General features: G+C 44.6%; 1 protein-coding gene across 9 annotated transcripts in view; it reads right to left on the reverse strand.

The window, feature by feature from the left end:
* GABBR2 (gamma-aminobutyric acid type B receptor subunit 2) overlaps positions 1-25,788 on the reverse strand; it is a 1,059,696-nt gene that overhangs the window by 203,834 nt on the left and 830,074 nt on the right. For all 9 annotated transcript variants that reach the window (XM_033929595.1, XM_033929596.1, XM_033929597.1 and 6 more), the window contains one exon: positions 11,993-12,143. In XM_033929595.1, coding sequence (XP_033785486.1) covers positions 11,993-12,143 — 151 coding nt within the window. The remainder of the gene's footprint in view (positions 1-11,992; positions 12,144-25,788) is intronic.

Consider the following 25,788-nt stretch of genomic DNA (forward strand, 5'->3'; position numbering starts at 1 on the left):
CTTGAGTAAACAAATGGAACCCTTTCAATGACCCAACGTGGTAACTGTGAGGCAGCATGAGCCATCGATGCAAGAGGTGAATGTCGACTGCACAGGTTGGTGTGGACTGAGCGACATACTATCGTAGAGCAACTCACTATCCAAACAAACCAGGGGACTTCCACATGTGTGTCCAAAACGATTGTGCAGTGAACCCTGTTGTGAACGGGGCTTCAGAGCAGATGATTGGTGACTGAACCCATGCTCATGAGGGTTCATTGCAAAAAATGGCTGCAATTTGCACAGGAGTACTGACATTGGATTTGCACCAATGAGTTATGTTTTGAGCTCCATCAAACGGATGGATATTGGCTTGTCAGGTGTGAAACCGCTGAGAACAAACACCCAGCAACCACTGTTGGATGTACACAGACTGGTAGTGACAGTATTACGGTCTTGGGAATGTTTTCTTGGTATGGTATGGGTCCCTTGAAACCTCTGGAAGGCACTCTCAACTGATATGGGTATCTCTCCAACCTTGCTGATCAAGTGCACCCATACATGTTGACGATCTTCCCTCTGACCGATGGGATCTTTCAACAGGACAATGTGACACATCATACCACCAGAATTGTTCACGAGCAGTAAACAGAGCATGAGCAAGACTTCTAGCTACTTCCCTGGTCTCCAAATTCCCCAGACCTTATTCCAATTGAGCACATTTGGGACCACCTCGATCGACATGTTCAATGACTGGATCCACCACCACCACCACGCACCCGTCAGCAACTGTCAGACGCGCTGCAATCTGCATGGCTCCAAATACCTCTAACTGGTAGCATCTTATTGAGTCATTTCCACGGTGTCTCGCTGCTGTCCGTGCTGCCAGAGGTGGTTATTCTGGATATTAGCAAGTGGTCATAATAATGAGACTCAGCCGTGTATAACACTAGCATTTAAAAGCATAACTATCACAGTTATGTGTATAAGTGCTAGTTGGGTGATACTCAAAAAGATTTAACCAGCCAGGAGAAGCTCCTGGCCAGTTAAATCGCTTGTGTGGGGCTCTCCGCTGATATTCATCAGCACTTGACTGGTTAGTGCTGCTGAATCTTGGCACTAACTGCTAAAGCTGCAGCCAGCTATTTTCTATGCATTTGGGGGAGGGGGGGAATTGGTAGTTATGCTGTTAAGTGCTAATATTCAGACAAATTGGATTGCATAAAACTCAGTCATATCTCTATCTGGTTTCACTTAGGCAGTTAAGTGCTGAATACCACACTTAAGTGGATAAAGAATAGCTGACTGCACAAATCTGGATATTCAATGCTGGGACCCAGACGTGGCTCGGAACTGAATATCCTGGCATACTACCAGCAGTGGCTAAAAAAATATTGACTGCTACCAGCTGAATATTTGCCCCTATTACTTTAGCACAAAACTTATTTAGTGCATAAATGCAAGAGGGTAGGCATAGGGCAGGCGCATGGTTGGGGCATTGTGTGTCCAACATTTACATGCGTAGCTTACAGAATATTGTAAATTACGCACTAAAGTGTCACTGCCGATCGATGGCTCCCATTCCCCTCGGAGTTGCAAATGATGAATTGAAAGCATCCCCAGTGCCAGCCTGGCCAGGGAGTTGAGTCCTGGCTCAAGAGACCATTATAGCCTTGTAACTGAAACATAGAAAGAGATCATGTTTTGGAAATGTTTGCAGTTAAATTTATGCCCAATACTTGCTCTATCTAAACAATTTTTAGTTGTGTATCTGATTACACAATATGGGAGTCATTCCATAAAGAGTCACCTACAGTGAGGCAGCAAGAATATGTGTAAATGCTGCTATTACAGCCATTCACAAGCATATGTTTATACATACATGAATAAATTACTAGTACAGCAACTAAACAGTATTCTGTAAATATACCCATAATGTGTAGTTTTCAAGTGGGCATTCACATAGGTGGAGTTTGGGCAGAGCATGGATGGCAGGGCTGTGGAGTCAATACATCAAACCTTTAATTCTGCTGCCTCTATTTTTCTACTGACTGACTCCTACTGTAGATCCAGAACAAAGACACACACAAAACAAAGTACTGTTTTAAAAAGAAAGAAACAAAACACACACACAGAAACCCTCCTCCCTTCCATATCCCAACATGCCCCTCATCATCTGTCCTCTGTTCTACGTCCCACATTCATGCCTCCCGTGGGCGTTTACCTCCTCTGGCTGGCTCTTTCCTCCCAGTGGCACTTCTCTTTGCGAAGCTGCAACTGCTGATTCCTAGCATCCTATTTGCTTTTTTGGCTGTCGGCGCACATTGGCCAGAAGGTGTCATTGTATTGTCTATAATAACACCTAGATCCTTTTCTTGGGCACTAACCCCAAAGTGGACCCTAGCATCCAGTAACTGTGATTTGGGTTATTTTTCCCAATGTGCATCACTTTGCAATTGTCCACATTCAATTTCATCTGCCTCTTGGACGCCCAGTCTTCCAATTTCCTAAGGACTGCCTGCAATTTTTCACAATCTGCATGCGTTTTAACAACTTTGAACAGTTTAGTGTCATCTGCAAATTTAATCACCTCACTCGTTCCAATTTCCAGATTATTTATAAATAAGTTAAATAGCACCAGTCGGAGGAAGTGACGTCACCGATGCGAACGGGAGCTTGATCTCAGAGCTCCGTTCGGGCCCGGTGCTAAATTGCTCAAATCAGCTGAGAAACAAGCGCTGAAATATTTTCTTTGGCGACGGAAGGGAGAGCGCAGGGAGCGGAGACCCCATGGCAACGCGCAAAAAAATCCCGACTGAAAAAACCGGCCAGCGCACGCTGGAACAAGCGCTGAGCCGGACAGCACGTGGCAGTGGGGGCCTGGAGACCGGCGGTGGTGAGGCGGCGCAATCGAGTGGGGCTGCGGCAGAGGTGACAGCGCTGGCGAGCGCGACTGCCCCTGGGTGCTCCCCCACGGACCCCCTCACTAAGTCGGATATGCAGGGCTGGATCACCGAAGTCAAAGCCGAAATCTCGGCTGTGGTAGTGCAGGTCCGGGAGGTGGTGCAGGAGCTGCGCACGGACCTCGTGGAGGTGGGCAACCGCGTAGAGGCGGTGGAAATGCGATTGGATTGCTGCGAGGATTCGGTGACCGGGATGCAACGCTCCCTGGAGAGTGCCGCGGCGGAACACCAGCTTTTGATGGACAAAGTGGAGGATCTGGAGAACCGTACCCGGCGTAATAACCTGCGGGTGCGGGGCCTACCCGAATTGCAGGAATATAAGGATGTTAGCGCTACCATCACTACTTTGCTTCGTTGGTTGCTGCAAAATGACACTTTGGATCCGGGCTTGGAGCGTGCTCACAGGGCACTGGGGCCCCGCACATCTGATCAGCCTAAAGATGTTGTGCTGTGTCTGCGGAGCTTTGTGCTTAAAGAACAGATCTTCCGCAGAGCCCGAGAAATGGGCACAGTGACCTGGGAGGGTCATCGGCTGGAATTCTACCAAGATCTGGCGGCAAGTACGCTGCAGAAGCGCCGGGCGTTTCGAGAAGTGACTAAGGCTCTGCAGCGAGGCAATCTGCGCTACCGCTGGACTTTTCCCTTTGGAGTGGTCATCACTATCAATGGAGTGCATACCAGAGTCACTACAGTTCGGGAGGCCCGAACCTTGCTGCAACAAGCAGGCATCGAGATTCCTGAGGAACCTGCTTCTTCTGTGGGAGCGGGGCCCAGTCGAGTGGGACTCACACCAGCTTCATCTGCTTCACGATGGCAGCGTGTGGAGCGGGGACCACGAAGTGGGAGGGGGGGGCGAGGCGGTGGCTCCTCGCCTCAGAACATTGCTCCTGCTTAATGTGGTTTCTCTGATGGGAGGGCTAATAATTTGCTTGGCTGTCCCTTCCTCCTAGCACTGTCCAGAGGCCCCCCCCCCCGCCTGTGGGGGTTTGGTTTGCCCTGGGTGACTGTGTTACTATGTTTTAACTATGGGGAGGTGTGCTTGGAGGGTCATCCTCGACCTAGATGCTCTGTGGAGGGGTGGGGGAGTGGGGGGCTGAGGGAGTGTTGGGAGGGATTACGAGGGAGCAGTGGGGGGTTGGTGGTGGAGGGTAGCTGGACGGGTGTGTTTGTTTGGGATTGCTGATATTTGTTATTTGACAATTTTGTATAGTTGTGGGGTGGGGTGATAAGGGCTTCGGGGATTGTTACTTTCCTGGTATGTGGGTGGGAGATCTGCGGACTCTCACATGGGGGAGTGGGGGGTGGAGGGGAGGGGGGGTGGGGGGGGGGGAGGATTGCTAGGGTTTTATATAGGGGAGCTTCTTACTGTGGGGGTGGGGGGATGGGGGGAGAGAGGGGGGGGGAGGGGGGACATGTCTGTTGGGGTTGGTCTTGCATGGTCTCTGTACTCCTTTGAACAATGGGGGTGTTTAAATTAGTATCTTACAATATTAGAGGTCTTAATTCCCCTAACAAGCGGAGGGCCTTTTATAGGGAATTGATTCGTTTGAGGGCTGATGTTTGTTTTGTTCAGGAAACCCATTTACTGCAGGCCCATGAATCCTTGGGGGGGGATTATAGGTTTCCGCAGGCCTTCTGGGCCTCCCGGGTGGGCACTTCTAAGAGGTGCGGGGTGGGCATCCTTATCCGTAAGGGAATCCGTTGTGAGGTGCACAGGGTTGTGAGGGATCCCCAGGGCAGGTATATTATGTTGGAAGCTACGATTGAGGGGGTCTTATACTCCCTGGTTAATGTCTATGCCCCTAATGAGGGTCAGGGGATCTTCTTTCGTGAGTTGGTCCCCCGGATCCTCAAGTTCAAGGGGGGGGCCCTGGTCCTTGGTGGGGATTTCAACCTTACCGTGACTCCTCACTTGGATAATTCTGGGAGGGCGGATTGTTATGGAAGACGAGATCGCAAATTATTGCGTGAGACACTGGCTGGTTTGAATGTGGTAGATTGTTGGAGGTGGCTCCACCCTTCGGTGAAAGAATATACCTACTTTTCGGGAGTACACTCCTCCTATTCCAGAATTGATTATATATTTGTGGAGAGGGGACTTCTCCGGAGGGTGGAGTCTTCAGGGATTGAGTCCTCTACGTGGTCGGATCATGCCCCGGTGTGGTTGCGATTCCAGGGGGAGGGAGGGGGTGGGGGACGGAAATTTTGGCGCTTCAATGATAGTCTCCTAGATCAGTGTTTTTCAACCGCTGTTCCGCGGCACACTAGTGTGCCGCGAGATGTTGCCTGGTGTGCCGCAGGGCCGCCGGGCCCGGAGCTGACAGGGGGCCCGAGGCAGGGGCGCCAGTAGCTCGCCAAGGCAAAGTGAGTCGATCACCCAGGACTCACTTTGTCTTGGCGATCTAGTCTTCTTCTCCCCGATGTCAATTCTACAGTCGGAGAGGAAGTTCGGGCCAGCCAATCGCTGCCTGGCTGGGCGGAACTTCCTTTCCGATTGTAGAATTGACGTCAGGGAGAGCATGCGTCGGCGTCGGCTTTGGGGCCTGTTATCCATTGGTGGGTCCTGTTCCCCGATGGCAGCGGCAGTGGCAGTGGCTTGGGGAACGGCAGGGAGAAAGAAAGAAAGGGGGCAGGCAGGGAAACAGAAGGAAAGAAGAGAAACAGAAAAAAAGAAAGAAAGGTCAGGGAGAGAGGAAGAAAAAGTTGGGGGAGGGAATGAGGTGTGGAGGAGAGAAAGCATACTGGCTGATAGAAGGGAAGAAAGATTGGATGCACAGTCAGAAGAAGAAAGTGCAACCAGAAATCACCAGACAAGGTAGGAAAAATGATTTTATTTTAAATTTAGCAAAGTGGAGGCAGTATTACCACAGTTTTCAAAGGAATTTGCCCAAATAACTTAATAGTTAACTGGGTAAATTCCCAGAGATGAAAACTTCCCTTCACTTACTATGCACAGTTCTGAATTTATATCTGCTGTCTATATTTTACAATATGGTCACCTTTTACTAAACCGCAATAGTGGTTTTTAGCGCAGGGAGCCTATGAGCGTCAAGAGCAGCGCTGGGCATTCAGCGCAGCTCCCTGCGCTAAAAACTGCTATTGTGGTTTAATAAAAAGGATGGAGGGTATATTTGTCTATTTTTGTATGCTATAAAATCCAAATACAGAGAGAGACTGAGAGCTGTTGACGAAGAGCTACGTGTGTGTCTTTCTTCGATTCCAGCCAGAATATCAGCTTTGTGTTCAGCCAAACAGGCCCAGGTTTCGCACTGAATAAAGTATTTTATAATTTTTATTTCGTAATAAAGTAATTATAAAATACTTTCTTTGTGTTTATTTGATTCCTATTCAAGAGAATTACTTTATATATAGTCAATATAGGCAGAGAGTTAAATTTTTTAACATTTTCTAATGGTGGTGTGCCTCGTGATTTTTTTCATGAAACAAGTGTGCCTTTGCCCAAAAAAGGTTGAAAAACACTGTCCTAGATGATCCAGAGGTGGGAATGCAGATTGAGGGGTGGATACAAGACTATTTGGATGTGAATGTGGAGTGTGGAGCTTCCTTGGAGGCGGTTTGGGAGGGGTTGAAGGCTACCCTTAGGGGCAGGCTGATAGCCCTGGCGTCGGCTAGGCAGCGTAAGCGGCGGGAGGTAGCCGCTACTCTGCTGATTGAAATTGGTAGGCTGGAAAGTTTACATAAGCGTTCCCCCTGGAATGGGGTATTGCGGGAGCGCTTGCTTCAGGCTCGTAGGGATCTTCAGGCTTTAGACTTGGAAAGATTGCACCATAATTTGCAGCTCCTCCAGCAGCGATATTTTGAGTTCTCCAATAAAGCTAGTCGCCTGGTTGCACACCGTCTTAAGGTGCGACAGACACGAAATCAGATTCTCTCACTCCGGGCTGCTTCTGGGGAAGTGTTACAGACCGAGGAAGCGATCCGGGCACGTTTTGTGGAATACTACTCTCAACTCTATACCCCGGAAGATCCAGGGCCTTCACAGGAACAGGATGCTTATTTGATATCAGCTGAGCTACCCCAGATTACACAGGGAGATGTGGCAAGGTTGGACCGCCCTCTCACATTGATTGAGGCTCGTAGTGCGCTGCGTTCTATGAAACTTGGTAAATCCCCTGGATTGGATGGTTTTACTGTTCGGTACTATAAACGATTTCAGGATCTGCTGCTGCCCCCTCTATTGCGTTTTCTTAATTCCTTGCAGGGGAATAGTGCCCTCCCCTTCTTTATGCGTCTGGCGGGTGTGACAGTGTTGGCTAAGGAGGGGAAGGATCCTCTCCAGTGTGCATCCTATAGACCGATATCCCTATTGGGGGTGGATACTAAGATCTTCACGCGCATTCTGGCGGACCGATTGATGAGTTGGATACCTCGGCTGATCCATCCGGATCAGTCGGGATTTGTAGTTGGCAGACAGGTGGGTGATAACACGCGTAGGGTCTATAACTTGTACGACTGGGCCAGGGGTGGGGTAAGAGAGACAGTGTTTTTGTCTATCGACGCTGAGAAGGCGTTCGATAGAGTCTCTTGGCCTTTTTTGTTTCGGGTCTTGGAGTCTGTGGGCTTGGGCCCGAGAATGAGAGACTGGATCCGAGTCCTCTATAATGGGCCCCTGAGTTGTATTAAAGTAAATGGTAGTTATTCGGAGACTTTCCCCCTAGCAAGGGGTACACGTCAGGGGTGTCCCCTCTCCCCGATTCTCTTTGCTTTGACTGTGGAACCCCTGGCGCAGCGTGTGCGGATGAATCCGGATATTCAGGGGGTCATGGTGCCGGGAGGGGACTTTAAGTTGGCTCTGTTTGCGGACGATATCCTGTTTACGGTGGAAGACCCTGCAGAGTCTTTACCGGCTATATTGCAGGAGTTGGAAATTTATGGGAATGTGTCAGGATTTCGGGTCAATATCGGTAAATCGGAGCTTCTTAACATCAACCTACCTGCTGACCGGGTTTCCTATCTTAGAGATCGGTATCCGTTTCGGTGGGTCTCGCATTCATTGCGATACCTAGGGGTATATTTTGGACCGCCGGGAGTGGAGATGTATGACCTCAACTTCCCTCCGCTCTTTCGTCGCATCCGCCAGGATTTGCTTAAATGGAAGGACCTGTATTTCTCTTGGCTGGGCCGGGTGGCCATTGTGAAGATGATGATTCTGCCCCGTTTGTTGTTCTTATTTCAGGTGTTGCCGTTATGGGTGGAGAGGAAAACATTAGAGGGGGTGCAAAGGCATATTTCTAATTTTATCTGGGCGGGTAGACGGCCGAGGGTGAGTAGAAAGGTCTTGTGCATGGGGAGAGGGGACCGAGGGCTGGGAGTCCCGGATGTGGTGAAATATTATCAGGCTGCTCAGCTACGCGCCCTTTTAGAATGGCAGGCGCAGACACCGAAACTGTGGGTGGAAATTGAGCAAAGGTTAAGTGAGGGGGTGCCTCTGTTACATCGGCCGTGGGTACCCGGTAGGGCACGCCTGATGGGGGAGATATCCTCGGTAGCGGTTTCCCTGAGGGTATGGAATCAAACCAGAGCTTGTTTACTGGGGCGTGGGCGTCATTCCTGGTTTACTCCGTTGAGATTCAACCCTGATTTCCCACCGGGGGGAGCGGGGGGAGTTTTCGCAGAGTGGGAGGCACGGGGCTTAGTCTGCATGGGTCAGCTGTGGGACCCGGTGTTGGGTGGGGTGAGATCCTTTACGGACCTCAGGGGCAGGTATGGGCTTGGATTAAGGGATCTGTTCCCCTACATGCAGGTCCTTCACTATGTTAGGACATCGGGTATTTTGGGAGACTTGAGGGGTGGTAAGACGCCCTTTGAACTATTATTGGGCCCAGTGCTCAGGAAGGGAGCTCTCTCTGCGATTTATCGGTGTCTCAATGGTCGGGGGGCCCACCTTCCATACATGAAGGCCTGGGAGGGTGATTGATTGTGGCTCTGTAATTTCCTGGGACACTTGGGGTGACATATGGGCGGAGATCTCCTCGGCGGGTATAGCGGCTTTGCTAATTGAGAACGGATATAAGGTTCTTTTCCGATGGTATTATACTCCTCAGACTGTGGCTCGGTGGCAGGAGGGTGCGAGTGTGCTTTGCTGGAGGGGCTGTGGGGAAGTAGGTACCTACTTTCACATGTGGTGGCAGTGCAGGAGGGTGTGTGGATTCTGGACTGATGTTTTTGCTCGGGTGTCCCGGATCCTGGATGTCCAGATTCCGGCTGATTGGCGACACGCCTTGTTGTTTTGGCATCAATTAGACCTGGCTCGGGGGGACTCTCTGTTCTGCAAACTTGCATTCACTGCTGCTAGATTGGCTGTTGCCTCTCGGTGGAATCAGGTACTTCCACCCACATGGGCCATGGTGGAGCAACGCATGCTTAATTGGCAGAATCTGTATTACTTAACAGCTTTGAGGCATGGTAAATTACATGGCTATGCTCATGTGTGGCGCCAATTTCGGGCCTCGGTGGGGGTGTGTGGTAGGGGTGGTCGGGGACCTTGAGCTGCACTGGGGGTTGGGCCTGGGGGGGCGAGGTTTGGGGGGGCCCTTCTCTATATGCCTTTTTAATGTTTGGGTTGTGTCTGGAATTATTTAGTTTTGACCTTATTGATAGCTGTGGGTATGATGTTTTGTTCCCGGGGGGGGGGGGGTGTGGGGGGTATAGGTTGTGGTGGGGTGGGTATTATAGCTTGTTCTTTTCAGTTTGTACGCCTTGCACATGACTACATTGCTGATTGTGTTTTCGTGTGTGCTTCTGGAGTGGGATGTTCTGCTCATTGAATTTATGTTCTTGTATCTCATGTGCTTTTGCTATGTACTGTTTGGAGTGTTTTCTTAATAAAAGCTTTTCATTTGAAAAAAAAAAATAGCACCAGTCCCAGTACAGATCCTTGTGGCACTCCACTGTTTACTCTCCTCCATTGAGAAAAATAACCATTTAACCCTACCCTCTGGTTTTTATCCGATAACCAATTCCTAATCCACAACTGAACGTTGCCACCTATCCCATGACTCTTTAATTTTCTCAGGAGCCTCTAATGAGGAACTTTGTCAAAAGCTTTCTGAAAATCTTGATACACTACATCAACCAGCTCGCCTTTATCTACAAGTTTATTCACACCTTCAAAAAAGTCAAGCAAATTGTTGAAGCAAGATTTCCCTCGGCTGAACCTCATTAAATCACGTTTGTCTATGTGTTCCACAATTTTCTTTTTTATAATTTAATTTATAATTTTTATAAACAACATAAAGATCTTTTATCTCTATTATATAAATGTTAAGACAAAAATAAACAATTTTATGAAACATTTGGAAAACAGAAGAGATTTTCTGACTTATCTTGTCATCTTCACTGGTCTCTTTAGGGTCAATATTCAAAGCAAGTTAAGCATTTGACCTAAGCACCTTAGGTTTTCATGCCTAAAGTTAAGTGAAATTTTAGCCAAACCTAGCCTATTTACTAACATTTTTCCCAACTTGTGTATAAGGGAAAAATAAAGCTGTGTAGCATCTAATTAGTTGATATTCAAAGCAATTCAACTTGACTGGTGTGTCTCCTGCAGGATAAATCACTCTACTTGTCCCAAACGCTAATATTCAGCAGTACTTTACAGAAGAGGATAAAGAGTGGACCCTAAAGTTATCCAGGCACTCTCAATAGTCAAAGCCTATGCCTGGCTAACTGGACACGCAGGATGGCATAAAATAAAGTCCTAATTATACCCAGTTAATTACCCAGGTACAGCATAATTCTTATTGGTTGGACCCAGATAACTTTTGGTGGTCCACAAATACTCAGATATTCAGCTTCAGTAGCCAGATTAGCCTGGCACTGAATATCTGTGTCTTATTCAGTCCTCAGTGTTCAGTGCTTTAAAAACTATTGACTACCACTGTCTGAATACTGACCCCTAAAATTTATTACTCAGAAAATTAACTATTGAGGAGATGAAATTTAGTACAGAAATAAGAGGTCCTTTTACTAAGCTATGGTATAAAGTGGACTTAGCGTGATCTTATGTGAGTTTTTCCTGTGAAATGACTATTTTTAGGCCAAAATAGGGGTCTCATTTTATATTTGGGCCATCGCTCACCTCCCTTTCCCGGACTTGTTGCAGACCTCCGTCAACCTGCCGTATGAACTGGTAGGCCGGTATAGGAGGAATTCCTCCTGTCTCCTGTCCTGGGCGATTCTAACAATATTTTTACCTCCCTCTGCATATCTTTCTCAGCTTTTTTAATCCCTGGTGGTCCAGCGGTGTATCAGGCAGGAGCGAGTTTTCTGCACTCCTACCCCACGCTGAGCCCTTCCCTCCCTGAATGGCTGCCTGAGTTCTTGCGGCCCAGTGGTGTACCAGGTAGAAGTGAACTTTTTGTGCTCCTGCCTGGCCCTGAGCCGCTCCCTAAATGGCTGCTGCCTGTTCTCACGAGAGGATATCAGGAGAGGGGGAACAGGGTTACAGGGCAGGGAGGTGAGACAGAGTGGAAAGCCTGGCAGGGCAGGGAGAGAAGGAGGGAGTGGCAGTGCACAGATCCTGGCAGGGCACATGAATATTAACTTTCCCCTCCCCCTTCTTATGTTTGAGTCAACCTTTTTTCCTCCTTTTTTTTGGGGGGGGGGAAGGTACCTCATCTTATACTTGGCTTGAAATATTCGAGTATATATGGTAAATGGCCAGTTTTCAGGGTTTTTGGAGGTTTTTTTTGCATTAATGGACATATATCAATGTCACCATTAACATGTGGCCATTAAAAAAATTACCACGTGAGCCTTTACCGCCACCTATTTTGTAAGTAAGGGCTCATGTGGTATCCTGCACTAATCAGTTAACATGTGGTAATGTACCACCCATTCTCTGCCCCCTCCATGCAAAAATAAAAAAATATTTTTATAGTGCATAGGTAGCATCCATAGATTAGGAATTTGCCATAGAATGCCTGAGTGTATCCTACAGTAAGCTATTTTAAACTGTGACAAGTACTTACCACAATTTAGTAAAAGGACCAAAAAATAATCTAGAAACAACAAGGTGAGTTTCTTACTTCTGATTTCTGTTTTTGATGTTGAAGAATAGAAAAGTGCTGGCCATGATCATTCCTAGAATGGTCAGTGCAGAAAGAATACTGTAGAGTGGCAGGTAAATCTGACGCCGCTGCATTCGAATAAACGTTTGGTCTTTTGGAGGCTCCAGTCCTGAAATATTAACCAGAAAAACAGGTTAAGTTCAAGTTTAGTTGCACCAGGCAAATTCGTATCCAACTACAATGCTAACACTGTCACTGCATCCACTCTATGGAATTCATTGCCAAGTCACTTACATATGGAAACCTCGATAAAACAGTTTAAAGCAAAACTCAAAACATTTTTATTTGAGGATGCTTTTGGATAAAATTGTCCTTCTTAGGGCTAACTAACTACAGCCCCTTTCCCTACCTGTTTTTTTATCCCTAAGTGTGCTTTATCTTAAAATATTGTAGTTCAGTCCCACTTCCCTATTTATGTCCAGTTAGTATATGTGTTTATGTTTAAATCTACCAACATGATACTGTATTGTACAATATTTTAACACTAATTGGTTTTGTTTCTTTTAAAGTTTACTTTTTATTATTGCTGTACACCGCTTAGAAATTTGAATAAGTGGTATAAAAATGTTTTAATAAACTTGAAACTTGAACACTCTCACAGTGTTCTTTTCTCCCCAATTCTCAACCCCATCCTTACTGACAGATCATTCCTCGGATTAAAACAGATCACTTTGGTATGCTGCAGTCAGAGCTAAGTTACAAAATCATTTGATCAATGTGGACCAAGTTCTTTTATTTCCCCATACTGCATCATCATAAACAAAATAAATACAGGCTTGATCGTTGCTGTTGTCCAGGCCTTCCTACATCTGAGTAAGTGGAATCAACCTTTCAGCCATTGTGCTGTGACTTTCTTCAGATCCTGAATGGCTGAAACGTTGGTTCCACTTACTCAGATGTAGCAAGACTTGGACAACAGTAATGATCAACTGAAACAAATCATGGTGCCAGCCACAGAAGCCTAAGAGATTAAATATAGGCTTTCTTAATAGCCAACATTAAGATGCCAGTTTCTTTTGCCTTTATCAATTACTCTGGCCCCCTCTCCAACCACTAATATTAACCTTATCTCTTTGTCTTTTTATTCTCTGTTTGGTTCCCATCATTTCTCTCTCATGGGCATTGGAAAGCCTGTTGAAAGATTAGGTTCTTATCTGGTTAATCTTCTTTCTGTTAATCATATACAGGAGTCTGTACCTTAGGTGTTATCCATCTTTAGTCATGAACTGTTGCAGAAAGTGTCAATCATATCTTTCAGCTCCTCTTCCTTCACCAGTGGCAAATAGTGCCACTGAAACAGAAGAAAAGAGGAGGGGCATGCGGAATTTCTCTGGAGATATCATACATTTTTGTTCTGCTCTGTAACATATGAAAAAAAGAGCAATAATTAACATGAATTTGCGACTTAGCTGTATCAAGGAACCAACCTGCTGTGTGAAACTAGCACTGCTCATAACATACAGTATAAGGAGTCCTGAGGCTCAAGAAACACATTACTTTTCTTTAGGAATATCTTCTTGCATGGTTATCCCACTGACAGGAGAAGTCGTCCAGTGTCAGACTTCAGCAATGTCAAAGGTAAAAAACAGGCAAAGGGCAATGTTAATAGAGCGAATGGTACAGACTCCTGCAGAAAGTTTAGTTCTAATTTAAAAAAATTTATATACTGCAAATCTACAATTCCAGGTAAGAACCTAACCTTTCATTCTGTTAAATCAATGCAGGAGTCTGTACCTTAGGTGACGGACCAAGCAGTGCCAGATATCTAGGGAGGTATAGATGAGCCTGCTTGTAAACTGAGGACTCAAAAGCGGTGTCCTCTGGAGCCGCCATGTCCACTCTGTAGAACATTGTAAAGGTATGGAGACTAGACCAAGTTGCTGCTCTAAAGATCTCTTCTGAATGAACTATCCAGGTTTACACCCAGGAGGAGGCCACACTTCTGGTTGAATGTGCCTCTAGAGAAATCAGTGCCTGTTTGTCACAGGCAATGTACGCTGACAAAACTACCATGCAAATCCACCTGGCAATAGAAGCCTTGAAAGTTGGTTTGCCTTATCATGACTGACTGATTAGGACAAACAGATAATCAGAGAGCCAAGAATCACTGGTCCCTTCCAGGCAGAGCAGTAAAACTAGCCTGTGCAACATCCTATCTTGCTTAGTCGAACCCATAGGGTTAAAAATGGGCAAACAAATCTCTTGGTTGATGTGAAAAGCTGATAACATCTTCGGAAGAAAGGAAGGTACCGTACACAGTATAACTCCAGCCTCTGTGAATCTGAGGAAAGGCTCTCTGCAAGAGAGCTTTGCAATTCTAAAATACATCTTGCTGAGCCTATTGCCACCAAAAATACTGTCTTCACCATGAGGTCCAGCAGGGACTCTTCTTGCAGAAGCTCATACGGAGGCTTAGAAAGACCCTTCAAGCTTCATGCTATATTTTGCTGTATTACATTTGCCAGCTATGTCTCATCAAACTATGTTTTGTCATATTAAGTTTTACCATGATTTGTAATCTGTTTCCTGAGTTTCTGTTTGCATGGCTCTGGAAGATAGACTTAGCCATTCACCATGCTGAAGTGGACTCCCAGATTTTCCAGTCACTGAGTACTCTCTAGATGACTCTTCCTGAAGATGACGATCCAACTGAGATCCTGTAGAAGATCCAACACTTGTCTCACTGCCTGCTTGCTTTTCGGCCTTGATGGCGCTACGATCAGCCAATCATCCAGATGTACTTGTATCCCCATTCTGCAGAGGCGAGCTTGGTGAAATTGAATGGGGCCGAAGTCAACCTGAAAGGCAGTACCACAAACTGGAAATGCCTTTAAAGAACATGGAATCTCAGATATTTTCTGTGGTCTGGGAAAATGGAAAGGTGAAGGTAGGCCTCTGTCAAATCTAGGGAGGCTAGAACTTTCTCCATTTGAAAATGCAGAACTCTCAATGTCGCATTCATGAATTTCAAATCCAAGATCAGTCTTCAGTGCCTTTCTTGGGCACTATGAAGTATATGGCATATCTTCCACAGCCTGATACTTCAAGAACTGGCTCTATGGCATGAGTCTTTGCATCATTGCTTGAACTTTGGCCTCCTTTTCTGGCCATCTGGCAGGGGAGTCAATGAACAGATCTGGAGGAAGGAAATAGAACTCGATCTTGTGACCTTCTTAAATAAGATCCAGGACCCAGCGGTCTGAGGAAATCTGCTCCCACTCCTTGCAGAATACCGAAAGCCTCCCATCAATGTGTGGAGGCATAGCTGCTGACCTGGGGTCATTATGACTTTTTGGCACCTGTGCAGATGCACGACCTGAGGGTTGTTGGCATCTAGAGTTGCCAAATCTCTCTCTGGATCCCTGATAGAGTCTCTGAGTGGAGAAACCTGTGAAGTACTGGTGAAACCTATGGGAAAGGGATTGGAAATTGTATACTGCCTTTTTGTAGTTTTACAACTATGCTCAAAGCGGTTTTACATATAGCATTTTCTCTATCTGTCCTGAAGGGCTCACAGTCTATCTAATGTACCTGGAGTAGTGGAGGAATAAGTGACTTGCCCAGGGTCACAAGGAGCAGCATGGGGTTTGAACCCAGAACCTCAGGGTGCTGTGGTTATAGCTCTAACCACACTCTCCTTTGGAAGGAACAAAAAGTACCTCTGTTTCCCACGGCGGGGTCTGCTGTCTGGCAGAGACTTGAGAGGATGATCTGCTATGCTCTGGCCATAAGGTCAAAGCCCTTACCAAAGAGCAGCTGCCCCTGTAAAGGGCAGTCTGCTTAGGGTAGCTTTGGAAGGAAACTCTACAATGAGAGAGCATAGGATGAAGTTAAGAGGTGATAGGCTCTGGAGTAATCTAAGGAAATACTTTTTTACAGAAAGGGTGGTAGATGCATGGAACAGTCTTTCAGAAGAGGTGGTGGAGACAGAGATTAAGTCTGAATTCAAAAGGGCCTGGGATAGGCACGTGGGATCTCTGAGAGAGAGAAAGAGATAATGGTTACTGCGGATGGACAGACTGGATGGGCCGTTTGGCCTTTATCTGCCATCATGTTTCTATGTTTCTATCTGGTAGGCAGAAATTACATACACCGATACCATGCTCATGATTCTGATGACATCATAGAGAGCATCTCTCACATAATCTATTCCTTCGGTCACCGGCTCCTCCGTAGGACTCTGCTTTAACCTGGTATGACAGGCACGTGCCACAAAGGAGGCTGCTGCTGCCACTTTGATCCCCAAAGATAGCACTTCAAATTGCCTTTTAAAGACCACATCCACTTTGCAATCCTGTGCATCCTGGGATATTGATTGATAATAAATTATCTTACCATTTTCAAATCAGTGCAGTTGTAAAGAACTGTTTCTGGAAACTCAGAATGATCAAATCCATAGCCAACATTCTTGACGCTCAGTCCCTTAATATTTTAATACACTCACTCATAATTTCCAAACTTGACTACTGCAATTCTCTGCTTAAACGAGTCTGTCAAAAAGACATCCGACATCTACAATTAATCCAAAATATGGCAATAAAAATTATTACTAATAAAAAAATTGGATCACGTTACTCCCTTGTTAAAAAGTGCTCACTGGCTACCTATCCATCACTGTATCACTTACAAAATTGCCTTAATCACCTTCAAAACCATGAAAACCAAGGAACCCACTTTTATTCATAAATATCTGATTTCACACGATCCTCTGAGAACATTAAGATTCGCTTCACAGGGACACGGATCCAAGATGGCCGCGGTTGTGGTCTGCTGAACGCCGTCGGCAAGCCTACCTCCTAAAAACTTACTTCTCTGGCGTTGGTGCGGCAGAGTTTTTGCTATGCCGAAGAGAAGGGGAAAGGGAGCTTCTTCGGCCTCACGGCGTCCCGGAATAGCCTCCTCCGGTAACATTGAGGAGTTGCTGCGGCGGATGCAGGGCGTCATCGGAGCGTCGGTATCGCCCCCGGCTGAGACGCTTCCTGATGACAGACTGGAAGAGTCTCCTCGGGCTCACGAGATCACATTGAGCCCCGACGCACGAATCCCTCCTCCCAACCCTCGAGCCGCTAGTTCCCCGGGAGTGGGGAGGCAGCCGGAAGTCGGCTTGGGCCCCCTCCCAGAGGCTGTGGGGAACGGCGAGAAGAACATCAACCCAGGCTCACAGGGATCGCAGTTGAGCCTGAGTGCACACGAGGAGATTTCCATCTCAGAACCAACCCCGACACAGGAGATACGGAGAGGAGAAGGTCCCTCAGCTGGTGAGCCTAACTTATCACTATTAAACTTGCAGACATTTAACATAGTGAAACCCCAAGAAGTTACATTGGAGGCTTTGTGGGATCTGATTGCTAATTTAACTAAGACAGTAAATACTAATCATCTTCAAATAGAGGGAAAAATAAAAATTCAAGAGAAAGAAGTTTCTCAGATAAAACAAGACTTGGGAGAATCCAAATTAGATATTCAAAGTATTAAAGATCAACTTAAATCTTCCAAATTGCTTCAGGACACTCTAATTAAGGATAATATAAATTTAAGAAGAAAGATAGAGACATTTGAAAATTTCTCCAGGAATAATAACTTAAGATTGATTAATTTTCCACGGATCTCGACAGTGACTCCAAGAGAAATGTTAAAAAGGTATATGCTGGAGATACTGGAAGTATCGGAAGATTTAATGCCTCCTTTCACCCAGGTCTATTATCTACCTAATAAAACTCAAGATCTTCAAGAAGAAAAAATTCAGGGACCAATTGATGTATCAGCTTTGCTTGAATTATCTGATAAAGAAGTTGCTACACCTGCTACATTGATTGTGACCTTGGCTATTACGATGGATAAGAATTGGCTTCTGAGATTATTCTTTAAAAATAAAGAGAAAAAGTTTCTTGATCTAAAAATACAGATGTTCCCAGATTTGGCAAGAGATACACAAAGACGTAGAAAGGAGTTTCTAATATTAAAACCTGGTGTTTTGGCTCTAGGGGGAACTTTTTATCTTCGTCATCCCTGCAAGTGTATAGTTCACTATAATTCCCAGAAATATGTTTTCTTTGAGCCAAACCAGCTAACGGCCTTTCTCTCCTTGTCCCGCCTGGAGAAGGGGTAAGAACGAGGGCTTCAATAAATTAGACGCCTGAATATCAGTTTACCATGTACAGCTTATCTTTAATGAATAAGTTTCTTTTAGTTCTGTTCAATATACATCATGGATCATAATTGTGGACTTGAGAGATTATACAAAAAATTTTCATTTTCTATGTAAATTTATGAGGTTTATTTCTTTGTTCATTTGATGTAATCACTTTCTGTACAAGATTTCATCTTGAATTGTAAATTTGAAATTTATAAATAAATAAATAAAAAAAAAAAGATTCGCTTCACAGCAACTTCTTCATGTCCCATCCCTAAAAATTATTAGTATTCGTAGGGCCTCTTCTTTTGCAACGATAGCCCCAACAATATGGAATTCATTACCATTATATTTAAGGTCTGAACAGAATTTAGATAAATTTAAGGGTGGCCTTAAAAGCTTTTTATTTAAAGATGCATATGACTGATAATTGGTCTATGGAACTTTTCTAGCCCACTTTCAATATAAAAATTCATTTACTATACAAAATTTATTTTTTTCCCTTTCTTAATGTTATTATCCTTAATTGTTCTCTCTTTCTTTTAAATTGTATTTCTCCCCACCATCCTATTGTTCCATGTAAGTAATGGTATGTCATTAAAAGTTTGTTAACTGGATCCCATTTTAAATTTTATATTGTTAAACACGTGGAGAGACATAATCGAAAGGAACGTCTAAGTCCGTTTTTGTCAAAGTCGCAAGTCGTTCAAAGTAAAAAAACAGCCTAGGTCACATTTTCGAAAAATACGTCCAAAATTTTTTTTTGTTTCGAAAATCGTCTAACTATACATCCTGCCGATCTGATCGTCCAAGTCACTAAATTATCCATCTTTATACCACATTTTCGGCCAACTTTTCATCGAAGTCAAAAATGCCTACAACAAGCCCTGTTGGATGTGGGAGGGTCTGCAAATTGATGGACTGAACATCCAGACATCGCACCTAAATAGTGGGGTACCTTACAGGGCACTGCTGTGAACATCACAAAAAGGGTGCCATGTCTTCTCCTCACTAAGGCTCCCTTATAGGTCATGGTGAGCCCCCCAAACCACCTCCAGAATCCCCTAGACCCTCTTATCTACCACCCTAATAGCCCTTATGGCTGCAGGAGCCACTTATATGCTAGTAAAAAAGGGTTTTGGGGTGTATAGGGGAGTGCACATGTTTCAATATCAATGCAGTGATTACAGGGGCTTATGGGCATGAGGCTTCCTCTCCATGAGTCCCTAAACTACCCCCAAGATGGCTTAAGCCGCATCTGTGCTGGACAACTAGGCTTTCCTATGCCAGGCTGCCAGGTGATGATGGTCTGGAGGCTGAATTTTCAAGTTGTGATTAATATTTTAATGGGGGTTGGGGGTCAGTGATCATTGAGGTAGTGTGTGGGGGTCTGTATTATGTGTTTGCAGTGCTTATCTGGTGACTTTAGGTGGGTTTTAAATGGTCTAAGTCACAACAATCCTGGGCTGTATAACTTTCGGTTATATATGCTGTACGACTAAGTCTAGGCCTCCCCAAAAATTGCCCGTTCACACTTCATCTGAGGCTGGCAGCGGCACCTTGCTACTGGCCAGCGTGCCTGCTGGTCAGCAGTCTCTGCTATGTCCCTTCACTGGCATCTGGCACTGTGTGGCGCAGTGGTTGGATCTACAGCCTCAGCACCCTGGGGTTGTGGGTTCAAACCCCGCGCTGCTCCTTGTGACCCTGGGCAAGTCACTCAGTCCTCCATAGCCCCAGGTATGTTAGATAGATTGTGAGCCCACCGGGGCAGATAAGGAAGATGCTTGAGTACCTGATTGTAAAAACCGCTTAGATAACCTTGATAGGCGGTATATAAATCCTAATAAAACTTTCTAAACTTTCTAAAACTTTCCCATCCACTGCGTGTCTATCTTTAGTTTCTTAGATAAGCGTGGCGGCCCCGGCATCATGATGGGAGAGGAGTGAGGTAAAGAGAGATATGAGGGAGAAATGTTGGATGTGGTGGTGGAGAGGAATCAGTGGGACAGATGGAAATGGATGCAAGAGGGAGGAATGTTGGACATGGTGTAGAGCAGGGGTGCCCAAATGGTCGATCGCGAGTCTATCATGTTGCCTTTGCAATCTTGTTCTTCCTGCCTTCCCAAGCCAGGCCAGGCGTGTACAAGCGCCGGACCCACAAGCCTTCACCTCCGACGTCAATTCTGACTTCGGAGAGGAAGTTCTGGGCCAGCCAATTGCTGCCTGGCTGGCCTGGAACTTCCTCTCCGACATCAGAATTGACGTCGGAGGTGAAGGCTTATGGGTCCTGCGCTTGTGCGCCAGGCCTGGCTCGGGGAAGCAGGGAGAAATCGGCGTGGTGGCTTGGGGGGGGGGGTGCAGGGAGAGAGCAAGAATTGGGGAAGTGGAGAAATCGGCACGATGGCTTGGAGGGGGCAGGGGGGAGAAAGAAAGACAGAAATAAAGAGGGGTCAGAGGATGAGCGAAAGAAAGAGAGACAGAAATAAAAGGAGGGGGTGTAGAAAGAAAGAAATATTTGATTTACAGTCATAAGAACGAAGTGCAACCAGAGACTAATGAAATCACCAGACAAAAAGGCAGAAAAAATGATTTTATTTTCAATTTAGTGATCAAAATGTGTCCGTTTTGAGAATTTATATCTGCTGTCTATATTTTGCACTATGGCCCCCCCTTTTACTAAAAGCGATAGTGTGTTCTAGCGCAGGGAGCCTATGAGCGTCGGGAGCTACGAGGGGTATTTAGCGCAGCTTCCTGTGCTAAAAACTACTATCGCAGTTTAGTAAAAGGGGAGGGGTATATTTGTCTATTTTTCTATAGTTGTTACTGAGGTGACATTGCATATTTTAAAGTCATCTGCTTTGACTCTGGAAAAAAAACCCAAATACAAATGATAATTAACATTTTCTCTGCGTACAGTGTGCTTTGTGTTTTTAAAAAATTTTATTGTTGATAGATCATTTTGACTTGGTCATTTTAAAAGAAGCTCACAAGCCAAAAAAGTGTGGGCACCCTTGGTGTAGAGGGAATGGAGGAAGAGATTTGGCATGGAGCTGGAGAGGGGTGATAGAAGCAGAAATGCTGGACATGGGGCTGGTGGGCAGAGGCAAAAGATGCTGCACACTGTCCGGGGGATAACAGAGGAAGAAATACTGGATGTGGCAGTAGAAGGGGGTGGGAGAGAGGCACCCTAGATTAGAGAATGACACGGTGACAAAATTCATCACCGTTCCCATCCCCGCGGATAACCACGGGAAACCATCTTCATGTCATTCTTTAAGGAAAGAGGGAAGAATCAGAGTATGAATGGCCACAACCACTGACCCGCAAGCTTTGCTTTGAAGAATGCCTGTGTAGAAGGACAGAGGATAAATAGACACTAGAAAATGACATGGGTTTATTTCCCGCGGTTATCCGCGGGGAAAGGAACGGTAATGAATTTTGTCACCGTGTCATTCTCTACCCTAGATCCCTCTTTGTCTCTCTCTTTCCCCACTCCCTTTACAGCAAGGGAAGGAATGAGAGAGAGAGATGGTGGACATTGAGAGAGAGGAAGACGTTGCACATGGGGTTGGAGGAGAGAGGAAGAAATGCTGTGCAGTGGTGGGGAGGGGGAAAAGAGTGTGCTTTGTGTAGTTTAATTTTGTGGTTACCATTGTGAATTATAAGATTATATTGTGTATATATGAAAAATTAATGGAAGAAAGGGCATTTACAATTAGTACTATTATTATAGGGGCGGGGTTTGGGGCGGAGCTTGGGCAGGTCTGGAGCGGGGTTTGGGCCCCCCCAAACAAAAAAGCTTTCCGCTAGCACGCAGAACACGGCCACTCTTCTGCCATTTAAATTAAAATTCAATCCAGACAAAACAAATTTTTTTCTAGCATCGCCAACCAATAAGATCAAAGAGAATATTTTAAATTTGAACGGGACTACCTATCCCATTTTACCAGCTATTAAAATCCTAGGGATTTACTTAGATCAAAACCTATCACTAGATGTACAAATGAAAGTCCTAGCTAAAAAAAAAAAAAAAAAGTTATTTTTTGTTATGGAAACTTTGAACAATTAGATCATACTTTGACTTTTCATCATTTAGACTTCTGGTACAATCATTGATACTAAGTTCCCTGAATTACTGCAATATCATTTATTTAGCATCGTTCAAAAAGCATATTAAAAGGATGCAAATTATTCAGAATACAGCAGTCCAGATAATTTTCAATTTGAAAAGGTATGACCATGTGATGAAATACTATCAGAAATTACATTGGCTGCCAGTAGAGGCGAGAATATTATATATTTATTTAGTTAGTTAGTTAGTTAGTTTTATAGCCTGTCCTCCCTAGGAGCCCAGAATGGGTTACAGCAGTGCATTCACAATATCTTGGAGATATAGGATTAAGGGTACATTCACAATATACTGGAGAAATGGAATAAGGGTTACAGAGGTATATTCACAACTAGACTGGACACATTAGACTAGTGGGACCGTGATAGGAGTTAGAGCAGTACAAGATTATAGAGGTACATTCACAAAGTACAGGAGGCATTGGGTTAGGGTACAGTCGCCAAAGTTTGGCTAAAGTCCACTACAGTCATTCTTAGTCATGAGAAACTTAAGACAAGTTTGGAAATTCTTCGAGAAAACTCAATTCCAGCTACTTGACTACTGTAATATCCTCTACCTCCCATGCCCTACAACCATAACAAAACAACTACAAACTATCCAAAACACAGCACTAAGACTCATCTACTCATTAAAAAAACATGATCATATTACAGAATCTCCAATCGCACTGGCTTCCGATCCCAGCAAGAATACAATTTAAATTCTACTGCCTACTATTTAAGACTTTATACAGAGACAGTCCAAACTACCTGAATAACCGCCTCATCCACAACACCGCAACCAGACATAGGAAAACTCACACCCCATTCTCATACCCCCCAATTAAGGAGGGCAAACGGAAAAAACTATATGATGGCCTCCTGGCCACTCAAGCAGCCAAACTAGACAACCAAATCGCCAATCTACTGACGGCATCCCTCGACTACAAGACTTTTAGAAAAGAAATAAAGACCATACTCTTCAAGAAAACTCTGAAAAAAGAAATAATACCGCAAGTCTCAAACTCCACCTCTCACTAAAGCCAACTACCCCAAACAAATAACCTTACCCATTTCTCACTCTTTTTGAAAATGACCAATTTTTTTATTTTTTTTTTGTAAGTTCTTGTTGTAATACATCTTGGATAATTCTTTTGTAATCCGCCTTGAACTGCAAGGTAATGGCGGAATAGAAATCCCTAATGTAATGTACAGTCTTGCCTTTGGGGTTTCTCGAGGCATTGGATTAAGGGTAACAATGGTACATTCTCGGCTAAACTGGAGACATGAGACCTTGGAAAGTGTTGGAAAGGTAACCGTACAGAACAGTACGCCGCTGCCAGTAATGAGTCTTAGGTGATTGGTTACAGACCGCTATAGTCTGGCCTTAAGGTCTCAAGGCAGGTATGCGATGGTTATAAGATTTTGTCTGGTCCCGCACCTGATTATCTTAAATTTATTAATGAAAATGTTTTTCTCATGATTCCAGATTTTTTGCATTTCCTTCTGTAAAAGGCTGCCTGTATAAACAATTTTTCCATAGAATTCTATCTAATCAGGCAGGAACATGGGAAAAAAGTTTTTGTAACCTGTTGTTAAGTTCTACTTTCTATCAATCTTTTCAGAAAATTGTTAAAATCTTATCTATTTGATAATTTATTTTTAGAAATTGGGGTCTGTAATTCACTGTGATTGTTCAGTATCCTTTTTTGTTAACAGCACTGAACTGAGAGGTTGTTGTGGTATATAAATAATTTATGTTATGTTATTAAAATTGCATAAAACTGGAATGATACAGAGGCAGACTGGCCTGAGGAGTCCATCTCAGGTGATCCTTGGCCAAAATCAGGGGAGATGGGGCTGTAAATTCAGAGAAAGGGAGTTTGGAGGTAGAGGAACCTAACCTTGGCCCCACAAACCCTTAATTTAAAATTATTTAGACCCTCCCCCTATTTTCCGTAAAGGGAATAATAGGTTTACTTACTGAGGCTTCTGCTGTGCTTGTCTGTGTCAGCCTTGCTGCAGCCTGTCTGAAGGAAAGGACTTTGGGCTAGATTCACTAACCTCCTTTGTGTGTGCCTGATCCGTGGCCAATTCATGCAGGCCCGATGAATTTACAAAACATAAAAATTAAAATTAGGGTGTGCGATCCCAATGCATGTGCAGACCATCTGTAGATGGTCTGCGCATGTGTCTAAGAGCTGTCTAGAGCTTAAACTTTAAAAAAACAACTTTTACCAGCCCAGTGAGCCTGTGGTTTTAACCCGCTTTAGGTGGTATATTAATTTTTTAAATAAATAAAATTTTGATTTAATCAAGAGAAGGCATTTTCAAGGCTAATACTAAATATCTTTTGCTTTACTGCCTACTTGTCTTTGTAAAACACAAAGGTCCAGAGAAGAGCGACTAAAATGGTAAAGGGGTTGGAGGAGTTGTCATACAGCAAGAGATTGAAAAGAGGAGACTGAGAGGGGACATGATCGAAACATTCAAAATAATGAAGGGAATAGACTTAGTAGATAAAGACAGGTTGTTCACCCTCTCCAAGGTAGAGAGAACGAGAGGGCACTCTCTAAAGTTAAAAAGGGATAGATTCCGTACAAATGTAAGGAAGTTCTTCTTCACCCAGAGAGTGGTGGAAAACTGGAACACTCTTCCGGAGGCTGTTATAGGGGAAAACACCCTCCAGGGATTCAAGACAAAGTTAAACAAGATCCTGCTAGTCTCAGTTAGGGCACTGGTCTTTGACCTATGGGCCGCTGCGGGAGCTGACTGCTGGGCACGATTGACCACTGGTCTGACCCAGCAGCGGCAATTCTTATGTTCTTATATGTTGCAGAGAAAATGCCTTGAATGAAAATGCAATCAATTACACCTGTCAGAGATGATGTAAATCAAGGCACATACTTTACACACATACACGTGTAGATCAAGATATTTCATAATACACACTCCAACTACACTGCCCAAGCTCCAACCCTGTGCATGTCCACTGGCAAGTACATGCTATCATGTAATATACACACAGATGCATGGGAAATAACTGCAACTATCAGGAAATTAAAAAAAACAAATTATAGTTCACAGTACAGACTGAAGTATAACACAAAGCAATATAATATTGGACACACAACTGTGGGGGCAGACCATTTAGCAAATTTACTGCAATGGCCTCTATCTATTAACTCCATTAACTTTTAGACTGTAAATCAAATTCCTGTCTCTCGCCAGACACTTTTTTTCTTGGTTATCTATCTGAGTGCCTTCATTAGATTGTAAACTTCATGAAGGGATTGTCTCTTATCTGTGCAGCACTGCACATAATAGAGGTGTCAGTTCCAAGCAATTATTCTGCGAATAGACTGGAGAGGGAGAAGATTCTTAAAAACCACAGAATGCAGTCAGAGACCAAGATAATTTGGAAGAAAGATATAGGAATAGGTCCCATTACATTGAAGCCATAGGCTTGATTAAAAGGAATTTTCAAGCACATCTCAATATTTTTCATTGCTAA

This window comes from Geotrypetes seraphini, chromosome 2 (assembly GCF_902459505.1).
Source record: "Geotrypetes seraphini chromosome 2, aGeoSer1.1, whole genome shotgun sequence".
Taxonomy (NCBI): Eukaryota; Metazoa; Chordata; class Amphibia; order Gymnophiona; family Dermophiidae; genus Geotrypetes; species Geotrypetes seraphini.